Source organism: Aulostomus chinensis, chromosome 6 (assembly GCF_037954235.1).
Source record: "Aulostomus chinensis isolate RoL2024-O1b breed Wild chromosome 6, RoL_Achi_v1.0, whole genome shotgun sequence".
NCBI classification, from domain to species: Eukaryota; Metazoa; Chordata; class Actinopteri; order Syngnathiformes; family Aulostomidae; genus Aulostomus; species Aulostomus chinensis.
In genome coordinates, this window is record NC_141325.1 from 17,030,746 (window position 1) to 17,047,556 (window position 16,811).

At 39.7% G+C, this 16,811-nt stretch overlaps 2 protein-coding genes across 3 annotated transcripts in view; both read right to left on the bottom strand.

The window, feature by feature from the left end:
- Positions 1 to 160: 160 nt before the first annotated feature.
- On the bottom strand, positions 161 to 6,837 carry coq5 (coenzyme Q5, methyltransferase). The gene is made up of 7 exons (XM_086205411.1): positions 6,580 to 6,837; positions 5,533 to 5,682; positions 5,027 to 5,251; positions 3,540 to 3,646; positions 2,725 to 2,813; positions 1,005 to 1,116; positions 161 to 752 (listed from the first exon to the last, which is right to left on the bottom strand). The coding sequence occupies exons 1-7, from the start codon at positions 6,779 to 6,781 to the stop codon at positions 651 to 653; spliced, it is 987 nt and encodes a 328-aa protein (XP_086061537.1). The 5' UTR covers positions 6,782 to 6,837; the 3' UTR covers positions 161 to 650.
- Positions 6,838 to 10,083: 3,246 nt separating this feature from the next.
- kremen1 (kringle containing transmembrane protein 1) overlaps positions 10,084 to 16,811 on the bottom strand; it is a 68,893-nt gene continuing 62,165 nt past the window's right edge. For both annotated transcript variants that reach the window (XM_086206841.1, XM_086206840.1), the window contains exons 8-9: positions 15,226 to 15,310; positions 10,084 to 13,896 (exon numbers count right to left, since the gene is read on the bottom strand). In XM_086206841.1, the coding sequence (XP_086062967.1) occupies positions 13,737 to 13,896; positions 15,226 to 15,310 (245 nt within the window). In that variant the 3' untranslated portion in view covers positions 10,084 to 13,736. The remainder of the gene's footprint in view (positions 13,897 to 15,225; positions 15,311 to 16,811) is intronic.

Genomic DNA, 16,811 nt, shown 5'->3' on the forward strand with positions numbered 1-16,811 from the left:
GTGCAGTCACATGACGAAGGACGTTCAGTTATTTCAATTGAGGTAGACCATTCATATTTTGCATTACATGCAGCACTGAAAGTCTCAAACAGTCTTTGAGAAACACAATAAAAAACAGCTGCAACCGTGAAGAGGAAAAACTCATGCAAAATAATGTTTTCAGAGACTTTAATTGTTTTCAGTGTATCGAAACTTCATTTTGAGTCTTCTAAATATTTTTGTCAGTGTTGCTAAACCTTTATTACACTTCAAACTTTCCAACACAGTTTCAACCTCCCGGATCTTATTTTCAGTTTGGAATTATGGCAGGATACTTGTCCCATACATAAGGAGTGAGCCATGTCACGAAATGAAAGATACTCAAAAGAAAAGAAATAAATTTGGGGGTAGAGGAAAGTAAAAACTGACTTGAGACAAAAAGATTTCTGACCTGCAAGAAAAAGGACCATTGACACTGAACCCTGATATGTCCATAAACCACATATTCTGCCACTACGCAGTGGAATCTGCAAACAGTGGGGGTTTGTGCCCGGAGATGTCCAAGAACTCAACAGTCTGTCGTAAAGGCAGAAGAGCTTGAAAAACACATCTTTTCTCTTTTCCTTTTTTTTAGTTGTTGTTTTTTGATAAGAGGAGGTTAGGAGTGCATCTCACAGCTTGAAACCTGAGTGAAGAGAGACAACGCCGCCAGTGAAGTTGTAGGACTGCACGCAGTAGAAACCTGCATCCTCAATCATTCCTTTGAATTCTTCCTGCAATGGAAAACAAGAGGAAATTTAGTTTCACATCATTTATTTTAAGGAAATTTAGATCCCAATAGCTTGGAAGAAGATCATTTTTCAAATCAATTCTGTCAAATAATTCACTGGCCGTTTTTGTCGACATGACATCGACACTTTGCGTTGATTTCACAAGATGCTTTTTTTTTTTTAACTCCAGAGTTAAATCATGTTTTTGTTGTTGTTGTTGTTTTACCTAGTGAATGATTGTAAATATTTGCTCACCTGATCTGGGAATTTGCGGATGCTTTCGACTAAATACTGGTAGGATTTCCAGTCTCCAGCAATCACCTCTCCTAAAACTGGAATTACCTGGAAACTGTAAGCGTCATAAAGCCTGAAAAACAGACAGAAACATGCTGATAACGAGTTGGCAAAGAAGTGTTTTCTCAGAACAGAAGCTGTCGTCAATCCCATGTTTGTCCCAGTCTTTGAAGGTGACCCATTGTGCTCATTCCTATCTTTGTACATTTATTTTGTAACTTCAATGGACTCATTTTTCTTGAGAAACAATTTCATGTGGCCAAGCGTGACGATGGTAATCAACTGTATCTGCATGGAAGCCCTTTAGAGCTACAGTGTGTCAGGCGAAAGGCTGGTGACCACCGGTTCATATAAAAAGGTGCCCATACTGTGTTTATGGGGAAGAGAAAAAAAAAAAAAGAAAAAAAGATCCTCTCACTGAATTTTTAGGGACTCAAAAAGATGTCATGTCCGGTAAGAGAGGATGCTTGGTCACCTGTACGACTTCAATGGATAAGCTCACTTGTTCTTGGTACTTCAGCTACTTTTGATTTCTTTTTTCACTTGGCGTTCTTTGTAGAAACGAGTATGCATCATCTTTCCCTTGCTGGCTTTCAGGGTTTTACTTATCATCTACCGTTTGTTAAGAAATGACCTTTATGATGAATAAATGGCAACTATCTAGCTGACAGTGTTACTAGCGTGCTGGATGATGACCTCAGCAGAAAGTACACAGGTGATTATTGTACTTTGCAGACTACAGTAAGACGTACTTCAGTTAAAGACCCTCCGGGTGTGGAGCAGGTGTTAGATACTATACTATATACAATATGCATAGATACAGAAATCTATCAGAATTGGAACACTCAGGCTGAAGTTGACGACAGTGAATCCTCTTACATTATCAGATACTTTGAGCTTATTTAACATGAACATCATCTCAGTATTTATAGGTCAAAAACTGGAGCGTAATATATGGGCCTCCAAGTACATCTGCATGGTCTCCTTATACTTCTACTAGAAACTGCATTTGCATTAAGTAAACAGCGCTACATTTCCATTTGAATTTTACTTTTCCAATCAGTTTAAACTCTTTCGTTATAAATGCACGCAACAGAGCAAACAGCTTTCTAGATATCTGATTCTATTTTATCACTGAAAAAGCACTTACTTTAGGTAGTTCTTCTTTATCTCATGTATTTATTTGTGAATAGGGGATGATAGGTTTGCAAACATATATTGTACATATCAAGAACTCTCTGTACACATACAAAACAACAGGCCACTTTGCAGGTGAAAATGTGTAAAAAAAAAAAAAAAAAAAGACTGGAAAATTTTAGGGTACTGAAATAGAAGCGAGAGCAATACTTCAGGAGCAAGTAAAACAAAATCACTCTCTCTTTTACAGATGGGGAAGCACGTTCACACTCAAATACACAGTTTTGATCATGTAAAACCCTACGAAAGAGCAGGGGTTTATGGGAAAAGACAAAATACTGCACGTTTTAATTTGTCTTGCAACAAACATCAGGAGATCTGTCGAGTTTATGACCCTAAATCCTTTAATCAGTTCCAATATTTATTGATTTTTTCCATCAGTCCACCCCCCCCCCCCCCCAAAAAAAAAGGGTTGGACAACAAATCTGCAGCGTGAAACATATTAACACCTAGTCAGCCATCATGAGAGTACATCCCTCCTTACCTTGCCAACACAGGATTTGTCACTTTACTGAACTCTAAGCACATGAACCTGCCGCCAGGCTTCAGGACCCGGAGAGCCTCCTGGAGCGCCTGAGTGAAAGAAAACAATGATTATTCATGAATAGACACATTTATAAAAAGCATCATTCAATCTAGCAATGATGCCAATCATTCATCTTGCGTAGCTGCTGAATTGGGACGATTTCTGCTTTTCCCAGGTTTAATGCTGCCGAGATGGGAGTTCAACCAGATTTGGGGTATTACATTGGTGACAAGCTGCTTTTTCTCAAACATGAGAAGGATGGAATGCAGGTATTTGTTTAATCTAAGGTTGCAACCAATGATTATTTTCGTCATCATTTAATCAGCCAATCATTTGTTTCATCTGGAAAATGTCAAGAACATTTGAAAACTAATCATTGTCATTTGTTTTAGCCCAAAGTGATGTGTTCAAATTTCTTCTTTATCCAACAGTCCAAAACGAAAGATTTTCTGTCATAGATTACAAAAAAAAACATCTCAGATCTTGATATTTGTGTAACCTGCAAATATTTGAAAATTCTGCTTGAAAAAAAAGACTGAAATTGTTCTGAAAACTGTTGGCGATTAATTTTCTTTTGATGGACTCATCAATCAGTTGTTGTGGCTCTAGTTTAACCATGATCCTCCTTCCGACACAACTTTAGCACGCTGATACATGCAGTGGAATGTAAACTTCAGTCGCCAGACAACAGATATATTCTAAGGATTTTATAAGAAACCTAAAAGTGTCTGACTGAACATCACGGTATGAATTTAACCCCATCATTCACTTACCTGATCTATATGGGTCACATTACGAATGCCAAAGGCGATGGTGTAAATATCAAACTGGTCATCATCAAAGGGCAGTTCTTCTGCATCACCAACCACCCATGACAGACCTGGCGCGGGGGCGCGCGCACACACACACACACACACACACACACACACACACACACAAACACACAGGACAGATGCATGAAACCATGACAGTAGCCTTCCAATGGGAACTGGTTTTTAACATCATGCAGCCTCCCATGTTGATGGTCTCAACTGAGTTAATTGTGGCTTTGCAGTTGCAGAGTCGAAGGGCAAATAGGATTTAAGAACACGGTTGAGAAATCGCAACTTTAAACCTGGATTTAGGGAGTTTTCTCAATGGAAGCAATTGCTGCACGTGAGGCGATGGAAAGCTGAACATCTGGCGACACATGTTCACAGGCTGTAGCTACGATAAATGACAGAATTGGAAATTTGATATCCAGTAGGTGAAAACATTATGAGACATTAAGAATCAAAAACTGACATTTTGGATTTTAAAAGATGTGTTATTTTGTAATTGTATGGTGTAACTATAGATACACATTCTATTTTCTGATGATTTTATCATATTATTTGTATAATAACGATCATTGTTGAGTCATTCAATTATTCATTTATGTACAATATCAATAGCAGTCAAACATTTCTCGTCACTAGTTTCTGAAGATAATCGGCGAGTCTTCATATAAATAATATTGTAAATGAGCTCGTATTTCGTCTATCCTGGAGGTGCTGCAGTGGTTAAACATATTTTGAACTGTTTGGTTTAGAATAAAAGTCTGAACATAAGGTAGTAAAATACTGATTTAGTTTGTTTCATGATGTGTTCTTTCTGAAGAAAATAAAGTCAAATTTAAGAGTTATTCTTATGTTAATTATTAAAATTAATAATTGATGAGCCGAGTTCCCCAGCGCATCCTCTGTACCCACCTTAAACCCTTTTCAAGTTTAGGCAGATGCTAATGCAACCAAAATATCTCGACAATCATTTTAAGCAGTTTTACAGCAAATTATGTGTGCGATATGTAAAATTAAGCACGCTTTCTCTATATTTATCTATTTTAGCATCCATATTCTGTCTTTATTTTTGTCTTATTCATATTTCCATTGATCTCTTCTTCGACCCTTTAAAAAGGCTGTAAAATCTGTTCTTATTTCAGTCTCTTCTGTTTGCTCACTTGCTTTGAATCACTTTGAATTTCAATTAATTTGTTTTAAAAGGTGCCCAAGAAAACAAAGTTTGATTAACTGACTGAATTCAGAGGGCTTGCTGACAATGATCAAAAGACTGAAATAAGTGTGTGTTCTTCTGCCACCAGAGCCTTCAAATTGAGTTACATTAATAGGATAATCCCCAAAAACCTGAACTGTAAATACGTAATGATGCCCTGTGACACTTCAGGGTTGAAGGGCAAACAAACAAAGGAACAGTTGTCAGTGTTTTACAGCAGAAAACTAACCAGCACTGATGTTCATGTCATCTGCTTTCTGCTTCCCTATTTTCAGCATCTCCTTGTTGATGTCACAGACTACAGCCCTGGAGTCTGGGGACCCTTCCTCATTATCAGCCGAGTAGTTGTTGGAAATCTCATCCCACGAAGGTGTCTGCATAGACCGCGCCGCTCGCCTCTTCTGCCGCTCTTTCTGAGAGCGAATGTACTCAAGAAAACGAAATGCAATGTCACCTGTGGGGGTGGGGGTGGGGGGTGGGGGGTGGCATCACAAACCAAACACCAGTGTGACTCAGAGTGACCTTGAACTTGGAGAGAACAGGGAAAGTTGCAGACTTGAGTCAAAGTTTACATTTGTGCCATTTATGAAGGCTTTCCCTTGATGCACCAGGATTTACACACAGAACACTATGCTTCCGGTCGTGGCATTAAAGGCCTCTCATCGGACTTACAAAAAAAAAAAAAAAAAAGATGTTTCCACAACAGAGTTCACTGTATGCGTATAGACATTTTACCTGTTCCACCTGCCACATCCAGTAGTCGTGTTCCAGGCTGTGGGTGCATAACATGCAACAGGGCATCTTTCCACAGACGATGAATCCCAAGACTCATTGCGTCATTCATGATGTCATACTTCTGAGCAACATTCTCAAACACTTCATACACTGAAAAAATACAGACAGAGAGAGCATACGTATTCTAGAGTACGATTTTAGGGTGTGTGTTGTGCCTATTTCGTGCCATTCAGGTATCTAGCTGATGTCTCTCCAGCACCTCCCCCTGGTGAAGAGTAGTTATGAAAGTCAGGAGGGGAAATATGTCAGGGGTTGAATCTTAAGGCAGGGAAAAACCTGCATGCTTTTATGTAAAGATAGAAAAGAAAACTCATTTTTCTCTTCTGCCTTCTCTTGTTCACAGTGACACTGATCGTTGCTTGGCTTGAAGTACTGTGTCAGTTTTATCTAGGTGGCAAGTGGATGTGACTTCGATTAAATGAAGGGAATGTTTATCTGTGTTCCTTCTCATGGCTTAAGTTAACCACCTCCCAAAAGTACACAACACATAACATTTAACATTTAAGGACTTGTGTGGATATACTACCTTGAATGTGAGGCTTGGGTGATACATCCTAAAGAGTCTAGTCTCAATTGTGCCCCGCCCTCGACTGTCAAATATTCCTTTCAAAAAAATAATAAATTTTAGCTATTCCCTTGCTACGGAGGTACTACAACGAGCACAACACAATTTCAAACGTTTCAGCGCATAAACAATAAATCCCTTTAAAATTCGGCATACACAGACTTCACTATACCATACGTATTTAGGTAAAATTGCAAATTCAGTAACGCTTTAAAGCAATGGGAATCACCTGTTCATTTAATGGATATTCATTTAGCAGCTTGTGGATCATTTGAGAGCCGGATAGTCCTACTTACTTTCAGCATTCTGATATCATCTCAACTGTTACTCCTTACAGCAAATATATGTCGCGAAAGAAAAACAAATTCTTCAATTGCAAGATTTTTCAATGAGGTTTGCTTCTCTTATACAACTTCACTCACCTTTCTTTGCCTTCTCGGCCTCCGGTACAGTTTCGAAGCCGAAATGAGTGCTTTTGTCTCCGGCTGCATCGCTATAACAGCGAGAAGACGACGGTTCCCAACAACTACGCGCCTGACCAGACACTCCAGGGGCGGTAACGGAGATATTTCTATGAGAAAGCCGGACAACCCTCCGAACTAGCAATCTGATGGACGCGGCCATATTGACCAAGATGGTATTTAACCTCGCGCCCGTATGTCGTCATTCACATGCGACGCTAACGTCTGACTGTAGTTTTCATGCTCGGTCTTTATCAGCCCTATTGACAATGGTCAGTGTGGTGCCAGTATTATCAAGTAAAACATTTTCGACCACTATGACTAGTTGTATGATTACACTACAGACTACATCCATGTGTCCCCAACTGATAAGATAAAAAAAAAATACATGTTTAACCCTATTCGACCACACGTCATTTTATTAGGAACAAATTGAGATCATTTCTTCAAAAACAATCATCCACTGGAAATCAAGAATAAGATTTCAAGCGGCGAGGTTACAGGGCATTGTCATGATGGTGGTATTTCATGAATGTCTTCAGGGGAATTTCTTGAAATTGTGAGCAAACTGTCACTGGGACTCACTCGAATACTGAAGTACTCCGAGGACAAGAGTAATCACTCTTAGTGCTACCTCCCAAAATTTTAATTCTCTTGCTGCAATAGTACTCAATAACAGTAAATGAGTTTTTGGGGTGCAATATTATCACACTCTGACTACTAGAATATTCCGAGTACTCATGTCCAACTCTAACATACACTGGGTATGTTCACCAAGCAGCAGGCCTGTTCAAAATTTTGCAGGAATTTTCTTGTTTGTTTGATTTTACAATGTATGGATTGCTTATGAAATGTTTTAAATTAAAGTGATTGATGTTTACAGATTGCTATCTCAGTCCGACCAGCAACTTTGAAACTTTTAATTTTTCATTTTTGAACGACATGAGTTAAATGTTAACATTTTTAAGCTAACAATTCCAAAAATTATTTTATTTTACAAGTAATTAAAATGATGAGTTACCTGGATAAAAATGGAATTATACAATCACAAAAAGCCAACACTAGAAATATGGTAAATAATAAAAGCCCTTATAAAACATTTCCAAAGGCTTACACAAATAAAAAGGGTTTATAAAAAGCAAGTGATTTGGCTTGTCTAATTTCCTTGACTAGAGAGTTTAATATTTTGCGTGCAAACGCCTGGTCACCCTTAGTTACCAGTCATGACCTGGAAGTAACCAGCAGGGCACCATCCATGGATCATAAATGTCCAAAGAACATATGCCAGGTTAATAAGTTTGAAATATAACAGAGTTCCAGACTGCTTAAGACCTTAAACGTGAGCGTTCATATTTATAAATCAATGTGAAATCTAAAGAGAATTAAGAGCAGGGGAGGAAGATGTGTTAAAAACAGTAACAAAAAGCAACATAATATCCAGTCAAAAACCAGCAAAGTTTTCACCAAATGATTACAATAATCCAAACTGATTATTTTTCACTCAGGTTTAAGCCATTAATTATTTTAGCTTGAGTCAACTGTCTTTCAGAGGAGCTTGAATAGTTGTGTAAAAAGTATCAGCAGCATTAAGGTACAATAATAGAAAGAACATCTCAAGCATGAAACAGGCTAATGCATGCTCATCTCAAAACCACTGAAGGGCATAAGACTGCCTTAATTGCACCAGGGTCAAAGACAAAACTGCACAGCCAGGCAGATCAAAACAGACAAGTTCCTGCAAGGCCGGTAAACCAGACTCTTTCACACAGTTCTTGTTTAATCCATAGAGGGAGGCCAGTTCCTTTATTTCAAACAGTACCTCACTCCTAATCTCCCTGACTTTGGTACCTTGAGTGCAGAAAGTATTAGGTGTTGTCTCCCGTTCTTCTCGCTTTCCCATTCCTACAGTAACCAGACACTGCCATGTATTGTCCTATTGTTGCCTTAATTACTGGTCGACTCAGGTTCAGAGGGATCTGCTTTCACTGGCCTCTATTTTTCTGCTCTGGGAAGGTCGACCAGAGGGGGGTCTGCAGGCCGGGGCTTTCACACAGGGAACGGAGGGGTGGCGATAAGGCTCTGTGTCTATAAGGATTAATGTTTCAGCTGCACAATTGCTATTGAGAGAAACCCATCTGAAGTTGATAGGAGGGTGTGTGGAGGGACTTTGATATCTCACCATGATAGAATTTTGCTGTAAAGCTTCTTGGATCAGATGCTGCAGAGCAACAACTATCCATGAATTGAACCTAGCAATATTATATTGAATTAAAATAACATGTTATTGAGTAAACAATCTGGGTTTCACAGCAACAGAATACTTTATGTAATGAGTCAGCATGCAAGAACACATACCATTGGCACTGAGGATAATTTTTATGTAAGGCCTGACTTCAGTGCTTAAAATCTACCAGTAGAGGGAGTAAGAGGGCCATTCACAGTTTGCTATCTCTTAGAACGCAGAGGCTTCTGTTGGGAAATTAAAAAAAAAAAAATCTCCAAATGGTCTGATTCTCAGTTTTTGTTCATCTTTGGTTGACTTTGATTGCTACTGAGCATTGAATGATTGATTCATTCTATTGAAACCTTAATCGTTATGATGAGATTAAATAGATGAAGCATCTTTTTAAGAGCATTTTCTTTTGATGGGGTGGCATGGCTCAGAGGTAGCTTGGCCGTCTAGCAACCAAAGGGTTGCTGGTCCGACCCTCACTTCCCCCAGTGACCATGTCGAAGTATCCTTGAGCAAGATACTGAGCTCCTAATTGCTCCTGATGGCCCTGTGATGAACCCCGCCTCTCGCCCAATGACAGCTGGGATAGGATCCAGCGCCCCCAAGACCCTAAACGGATAAGCAGTATAGAAAATGGATGGGATGGATTTTCTTTTGATTATTTCATATTTACATACAGTTTTGAACAGGAAGGTTTTTGTGTTTTTCAGCAGCCTCATAAATGCATATGCACTACTATAGACATATGTTAGCACTTGCTGCCTTTTAGGGTTATTTTGCTTTTCCGTGGGGTATCATCGCTGTTGGCAGCAAAAAGGAGCACAGCACGTCGCTTCAGAAAAAAAAAAAAAATCTTTAAGTTGTTACAGAGCAAGGACACCATGAAAGAAACACAGAACCTTTTATTAATCAAGAAAACATCCCTCCAAACGTATCCCAGCCTATTACACATCCTTCCATGTTTGTTGTTTTTCTTTTCCTTTTTTTTTTCTTCATAGTGTTCCAGCTGCAAAGCTGGACTCCTGCTGTTCCCTCTAAACTCTGCAGGTTGCATGCTTGACCTGATCCCAGAGAGGAGCCAATGGGTTACACATGGCACTTTAATCCTCCCTCCATGTGTGTGTGCATCTCCAAACAGTCTGGGAGTCATTTCACATATCTGATAAGTATTTAGCATCACACACACACACACACACACACACACACACACACACACACACACACAAAGAAAAAGAAGTGGTTGCACATGTCCTGCTATGCAACCACTGAAGACTTTTTGAGCCAAATAGGGAGATTTGAGAAAATGACCCTGCACCTTTTGATTTTCACACTCAAATCTGTGCAACATTTTCAATGTAGTGAACCGGATCAATTTGATCCTGTCTCATATGTATCTCATCCGCATATACGTTTATTCTGGTGACATAAATTCTGTTTCATTAAGATCAAAATCAAAGGCTCATCACAACAAAAATTTAAGAAACATGCATACAGTGTTTATTTTGCAACCAGGACACATTAAATAAAACTACCAAGGTACTTCACTTATACAAAAGATAGTTTATATCCCATTCACATACAAAATAACAATAATTTACTGTATAAATTAACATTTTCACTATTTTGCTATATACAATTTCATGAAAACAATGTTTTGGCCCATCTAAATAATTTCCCACAGGGCTTCTGGTGTTTTCACGTCAACAATCACAACAGGACATTCACATCAACTACAGTTCTGTGAGAGATGATTTCCACTGCTAAGAGATACCGTGGAATATTCCACATGACTGGAGGACGGGACAGAAAATAGAAGTTTGCATAATTCACCTGGCTATCAAAACAAATATGCCCTTGTTAGATTTTAAGTGTCAGGTTTAGTTAGCTTGTGTTTGAACTGTGTTTGATGCACATTAATTTCCTATGGCTCTGTCACACACTCTCTTCTCTCTCTCTCACTCTGCATCATCTGCTCTGAACATCACACACCCAGGGGCATATGCTCTTGCCGTGCAATCATTTACATGGGTTACAGTTGAGCAGACAGGCAGAATATAGCACAGAGTCACATTATTACAAACATCTGATCGGTGCAGAATGTTTTTTTAATGGGCTTCCAATTCTGTCTGTTTTTTTGAAAACGATGAATCCTGTCTTAAAAGTCATGCTGCATGTGTGAGTAAAACATAACCTTTAGTCTCAAGTGCTCAGTTTGTTGCACATCTCCTAAGTACTCCTAAGTTTTGGTTTTGTTTTTTTTCCCCCAGTGAGACTGAAAGTACTGCTTCACTAGTGAGTGGAATTTAAGTGCATTGACATTTTGGATCTCTTCTTTATTTATTCTGACAGTGATCAGAGGATTTTTGACCCTCGAAACATCAAGTCCCACAACAGGAAAGGCCAATTACTATGCCGAGGGTGCACCAGTAGATTTTGACCTTTCACAAGTAGTTTAAATGTCACAGCATTGCACAGAAAACTGTCACAGCTGCAAACCTGCTGTCAGCTTGTGCATAGTACTGCTGAGTGCTTTTGGTTATAATTCTATTGGGTATATTGTTTATACTCAACCTTTTGGCCTGAAAACAAGGTGATGCGTATAAACTTTGGTGTCTGCGGTGTTTAAAGGTGCACCTCAACTTTTTGGGGAAATATGCTTCTTGCTTCTGATCTTGCCAACCTTCCCAAGATGATCGCTAACCCTCTGTCTCCAGTGTGCATTACAAAGCTGAGACCCACAGAGACTGGGAGACTACCAGTCAACTTCACGCAATGAATGATTACGGATGTGAATTGTTAGCATACATCCCAGTAAAAGTTGCCCATACATTTTTCTGATCTTTGCATGCATTAATATAACTAAGCACATGTGTACAGGCTTGTTATATAACAATTCAAAATTACAAGATATTGTTATTTCGGATTCTCTAGACACAGTCGGAAGTACCTTCTTCATTGGGTGCAGTGGTTTGATACAGCACTTCAAAATCTAATTTGCTGATGAGTATAGGAGCAAATTCTACCACTAAACACGTCTGACTTTGTAAGAGAGGAAGAGGATGATGACTTGTGAAAAACAACAAGATCCTCAGTTCTGACCTATTTGATGCTCACCCTCCTCATCCACTATTATTCATTGTGCCGAGCTAACAAGCCGTCAGTGTCTGTGGGTTTCAACTTCACGCACATTAGAAAGAAGGGTATCTATCTTCTTGTCTGGCTCTGGGGAAGAGGGACAGCGGGCGTATTTCCTCAAAAAGCTGTCGTGTTGTTTTGAAGAGTGAATTTAGGAAAAATGTACTGCGGTCTACCAAGAAAAGAAAGTCTCTGTAGTTGATGAGTAAATACAAAAAAGTACTTTGACGGTCTCTTGAATTCTTATCTGAGACACAGAATGAAAGAGCGGACATAATTCTAATTTTTATCACACTGAATTATATAATATACAACAAAATTCATCCCTCCCATGTTATCAAAAGACAACATAATGTGAACAATATGTTCAGTAAATGTCCAAGACTACACATAAGACTACACACAGAAAAAAGAAACAACAATGTTGTTTAAAGTCTTGTCAGTTAGTACAGAGTTCCATTTAAAAAGGCTATGTCTTCTTCTTGGAAAAAAAAAAAAAGACTCATCATATATCCATGATATAAGGAAAATGTCAAAGTCCAGTTTGGTGAGGTGTTTAGTTGAGTGTATTCTGCTTTCAATCACTGTACAAGATTGTTGTTGTTTTTTTAAAGCGATGGATATTTTGGAATGAAACCAGTTTTAAAGAAGTGCTTGTGGGACCTCAGTCCACGTACAGACAGAAACAGATGTGAGGAATCTGAGACAAGGGAAGTGGAGATCCTTAAGGCACTTGAACACCATCAAACCGGAAATACTCCCACCCACAACTGAGCAGAAAAAGCCCTCAGATCTTCCCAAACCTCCCTAAATGGCAGTTTGTCTACAAAACTGCGCCACCCAACCCCCCTGGTGAATGATGCTCCCTCTGCTCTCCACCCAAATCCACATGAGCTCTGAGTGAATGAGTGGGCGAGCGGCTTCTTTTTCTCCTCTCTGATCTTTTCATTTTACAGCGAGTGATTCATTTCCAAAGTGCTGTGATATCTACCTTCGTGCAACATTTCTGTGTCCTGCTTCCCTCTTCTCAGAGAGCTGCTTGTCACATAAAACACAGCAAAACAACATTATCACTTTGCATACAGAATCAAAACACAAATCAAATACTCTTTGGATGGGAAGACTTCAGGTTTTGGCTGCAAGTGTTCATCGTCCCTATGAGGCAGAAGAGTTATGCAAAATGTTACAGCATATGTGTATCAAAGATTCTTCATCCTCTCTTTGATACCGATGAAGATCCGATTGCCACTGTGAAGGAAGATTTAAACCTTCCTGTTTCCTAAAATGTACACAGACAGTGAAGGAAGCTGTTATTCTGTGCCTGGCTGCATTGTGTTTTCACTGGTGAGCCTGCAGTCTGGAGGGACTTTGGAGGTACAGTATGTTGATTGTTTAAGGATGGAAATGGAAGCTCACTGAACCGGGGATGTTTAAAGCATCCCTGTATCTTGGATCTGAGCTCCCTCAATCCAATCATTTGCTCTCCGTTCCCACACTGTGGCCACTGACAGTCCTGCTTGTCCCCGTCCTCTTTGGTGCTGAGCAGGATGGGAGGGCCCGGCCACTTAGGCCCACAGGCCATTTCGTTGCAGTCACTCAGTCAGTTGTCATTAGCCACTCTGTTGTTGGCTTGTTAGCTTAGCGCCTCACAGAGTTTCATTGTTTGAGGGCTTGGCATCTGACGGCCCTTGTACTGAGAAGTTGTGGTTGGTTGGCAGCGTTTGGTTAACAATGAAGTGCAGCAATGGCACTAGTTGCCCACTAGGGGACTGAGGTCACCGTGGTGGTTCTTTAGTTTTTTCTTGAAGAGGGAGATGGTGGAGGGCCGGTACAGGATGATCCAGGGCTCAGAAGATGCCGTGCTCTGGCTGCAGCTGTCTGACCCACTCACTGTGGGGATGCTGGGTGACCTGAGAGACAAAAGGACAAATGTGAGAAAGAGGTTGAGGGGGAGAGTTAAGAAAGAGTAGAGCAAAAGGCAGAGGAGGGAAAAGGGATGGACTGAAATTAAAGATCTACAGACAGTGCATGATCATAAAGTAACATTTAGGCCATGATGGATTTATTGTAAAAGCAGTCTGGTAGTCACTGTTGGATATAGGTGATATGTTTTTGTCATTAATAACATAAGTCAAGTCAAAATATTGGTGTTTAGTTTATTTCACTAAAAATCAACAACTTTACTTAAGTTAGTAAAATAGGCCTGATGACTCTAACAAGAAGGTCAAGTGATAATTTGAGTTATTTTGTCTTTTGACAGGATTACTCTAAAAGTTGTAGATGAATTTTGATGAAATTTTGGATGATAGACTTTAGGTTGAGGAACAAGCAGCTAGAGATTGTCTGGTAGCAGGATTATTCAAAAAATGAGGCAGATTTTCTTCAAAAATAGTAAAGAGGATGGACCAAGGAAGAGCCCAATCAATTTAGATGCAAATCTATTTCCATCCATCCATTTTCTTCCGCTTATCCTGTTCAGGGTTGCGGGGGGGGGGGGGACTGGAGCCTATCCCAGCTGTCTTCGGGCGAGAGGCAGGGTTCAACCTGGACAGGTCACCAGTCCATCACAGGGCCAACACATAGAGACAGACAACCATTCACACTCACAGTCACACCTACGGTCAATTTAGAGTATCAATCAGCCTCGTCCCCTCTTGATGTCTTTGGACTGTGGGAGGAAGCTGGAGTACCAGAGAGAACCCACACACGACAGGGAGAACATGGAGACTCACACAGAAAGATCCTGTGAACCTGAACCTTCTTGCTGTGGGGCGACAGCGCTAAACACTGCAACACCGTGATGCCTTCAAATCTATTTTACATAATAAAAAAACTGCAATTTTCTTTTATTTTACACTGGGTTTGACTGAAGTATCCACTGATTTTACTTCACTGGTAGGAATGCGCTGTTTGTCAACGTTGTACACATTTTAGACATGTTTAAAATTCAGAGATGAAGACCTGTGAACCATAAATTTAAAACTTAATACATTTTAAACATTTACTCAACATATTCCTAAACTCACCTATTATGAGATTTGATGGTTACAACTGGTCAGGTAACACTGACTGATGGGAATACACATGGATCATTACTAAGCTCTAAATAACCCAGACTGGATCTATTTCACTGAGATTGCCTCATTTGTCAGATTTCAATTGATCTTTCATCTGCCTCCAATTTGACATGAATGAAGCCTAATACAGGACATGAATGCCTCAATTATCCTCACACTTACTTGACTGTGATATGCAGGAGCAGCTTCGCCACCATGGCGATGACGGTGAGGATGAGGAGAGCTGCTAGCGCGTAGATGGTCCACACTACACAGAGGGAGTAACACAGTATCAGATATCGTATTGCATTAGAGAAAACAAACTGGTGCAGACGGAAAGGATTAGCAGGCGGAGAATTATTGAAGTCCTGCAGGTACACCTGTTAATTTTAGGGATGCATCAACTGCACTTTTCTTGGCTGATTCCGATTTCCAATTTTTTTTGCAAGAGGGACCTGTTGCTACCGATTTGAACAGATTTTGATATTCTGTCTGAGATCTATACCATAAAAAACAATAAAAATCTACTTCTGTTGAATGAGAAATTTTATTTTCACTATTACAGAAAATATTACTTTTCCAGTTTCCCCCAAATTGCACTACGTTGCTATATGTTTTCTTACTTAAACAGCTGTCGATAAATAAATAAAATTCTCCTACTGGAAAGCATACTAATAAAATTATAAATTATCATAAAATTAGTTGTTGTATATCAAGCTATGTCTCAACTATATTTTTACTTATCTAACAACAGCTGTTGAATGCAGTAGTCAATGATGGATGGAGCAGCCTGCAGGCTAGTTCTTGGCTCTGCTCTACCTCTGCCCATCAGCCTTAGCAGCTTTCACTTTGCTAGCTTCCTCAAACTTAGCAGGCTCAACAGCGTGATGGAGTTTGAGGTGTCTGATTAGGTTTGTTGTTTGGGATGTTTTCATTGTTACTCCCCCATTTTGACCTTACATGTTTTTAAAATTGCAAACTTGATCCCGAATTTCCAAAGGCATGGCTACGCCACACTTTGCCATTTGTGTCAGTCCTCACAGCTGCACTTTCCAGCGGCCCGCCGGCTTCTATCACATGCACGTAGAGTAAATGTTAATATTGTGTCCTTTTCAGGTCTGTTTTAGCGATTGGGAGCATACACGTGATGTTTTATTTTGAAAAATTGACCGGCTATACAATGCCATTCTTGTAAAGATTTCCTGTCTGGCTCAATCTGCTCTGATGCACCGTTTGTCAAAAACAGACTTGTCCCTGTTCCTTGTGAAGCAGTTCTGAGGCAGTGGTGAGCCATCTCCAGGATTTACTTGGGTTCTACTGTTGTTAATATTTTCTCAAAAGGACAATCAACAGTGCCAAATCCCTATTATAGGCAGGTTCTGAGAAGCGTGGCAGTGACTGGCAGCATAACGGTGGCCCTTTTTGGAATCACTTTCATGCTAAGCATTAAATTACACTTAACACCTTTACTCACTCGTTTGCTGTATATGTGTGTGTGCGAGGACTGGATTGGACACAAACACGTGTGGTGTGATATCATCAGGCCAAATCATCTACCACCTCCCTCGCCTCTGCTCTGAGGTACAGTATCTCAATCTCTGTTTGGTGCTTTTGTGAATTAAATTTGAGCTAACTGACTTAAATTAAAGACATTAATAATACCACAAAAAACAGGCTATCCTATCTACCTCAAGCGTCCTTTTACAGGTTTTCCGTTTCATAAATAAAACATATTCTTTTGCTGAGTTTGAACCCATGGCACTGCCTCT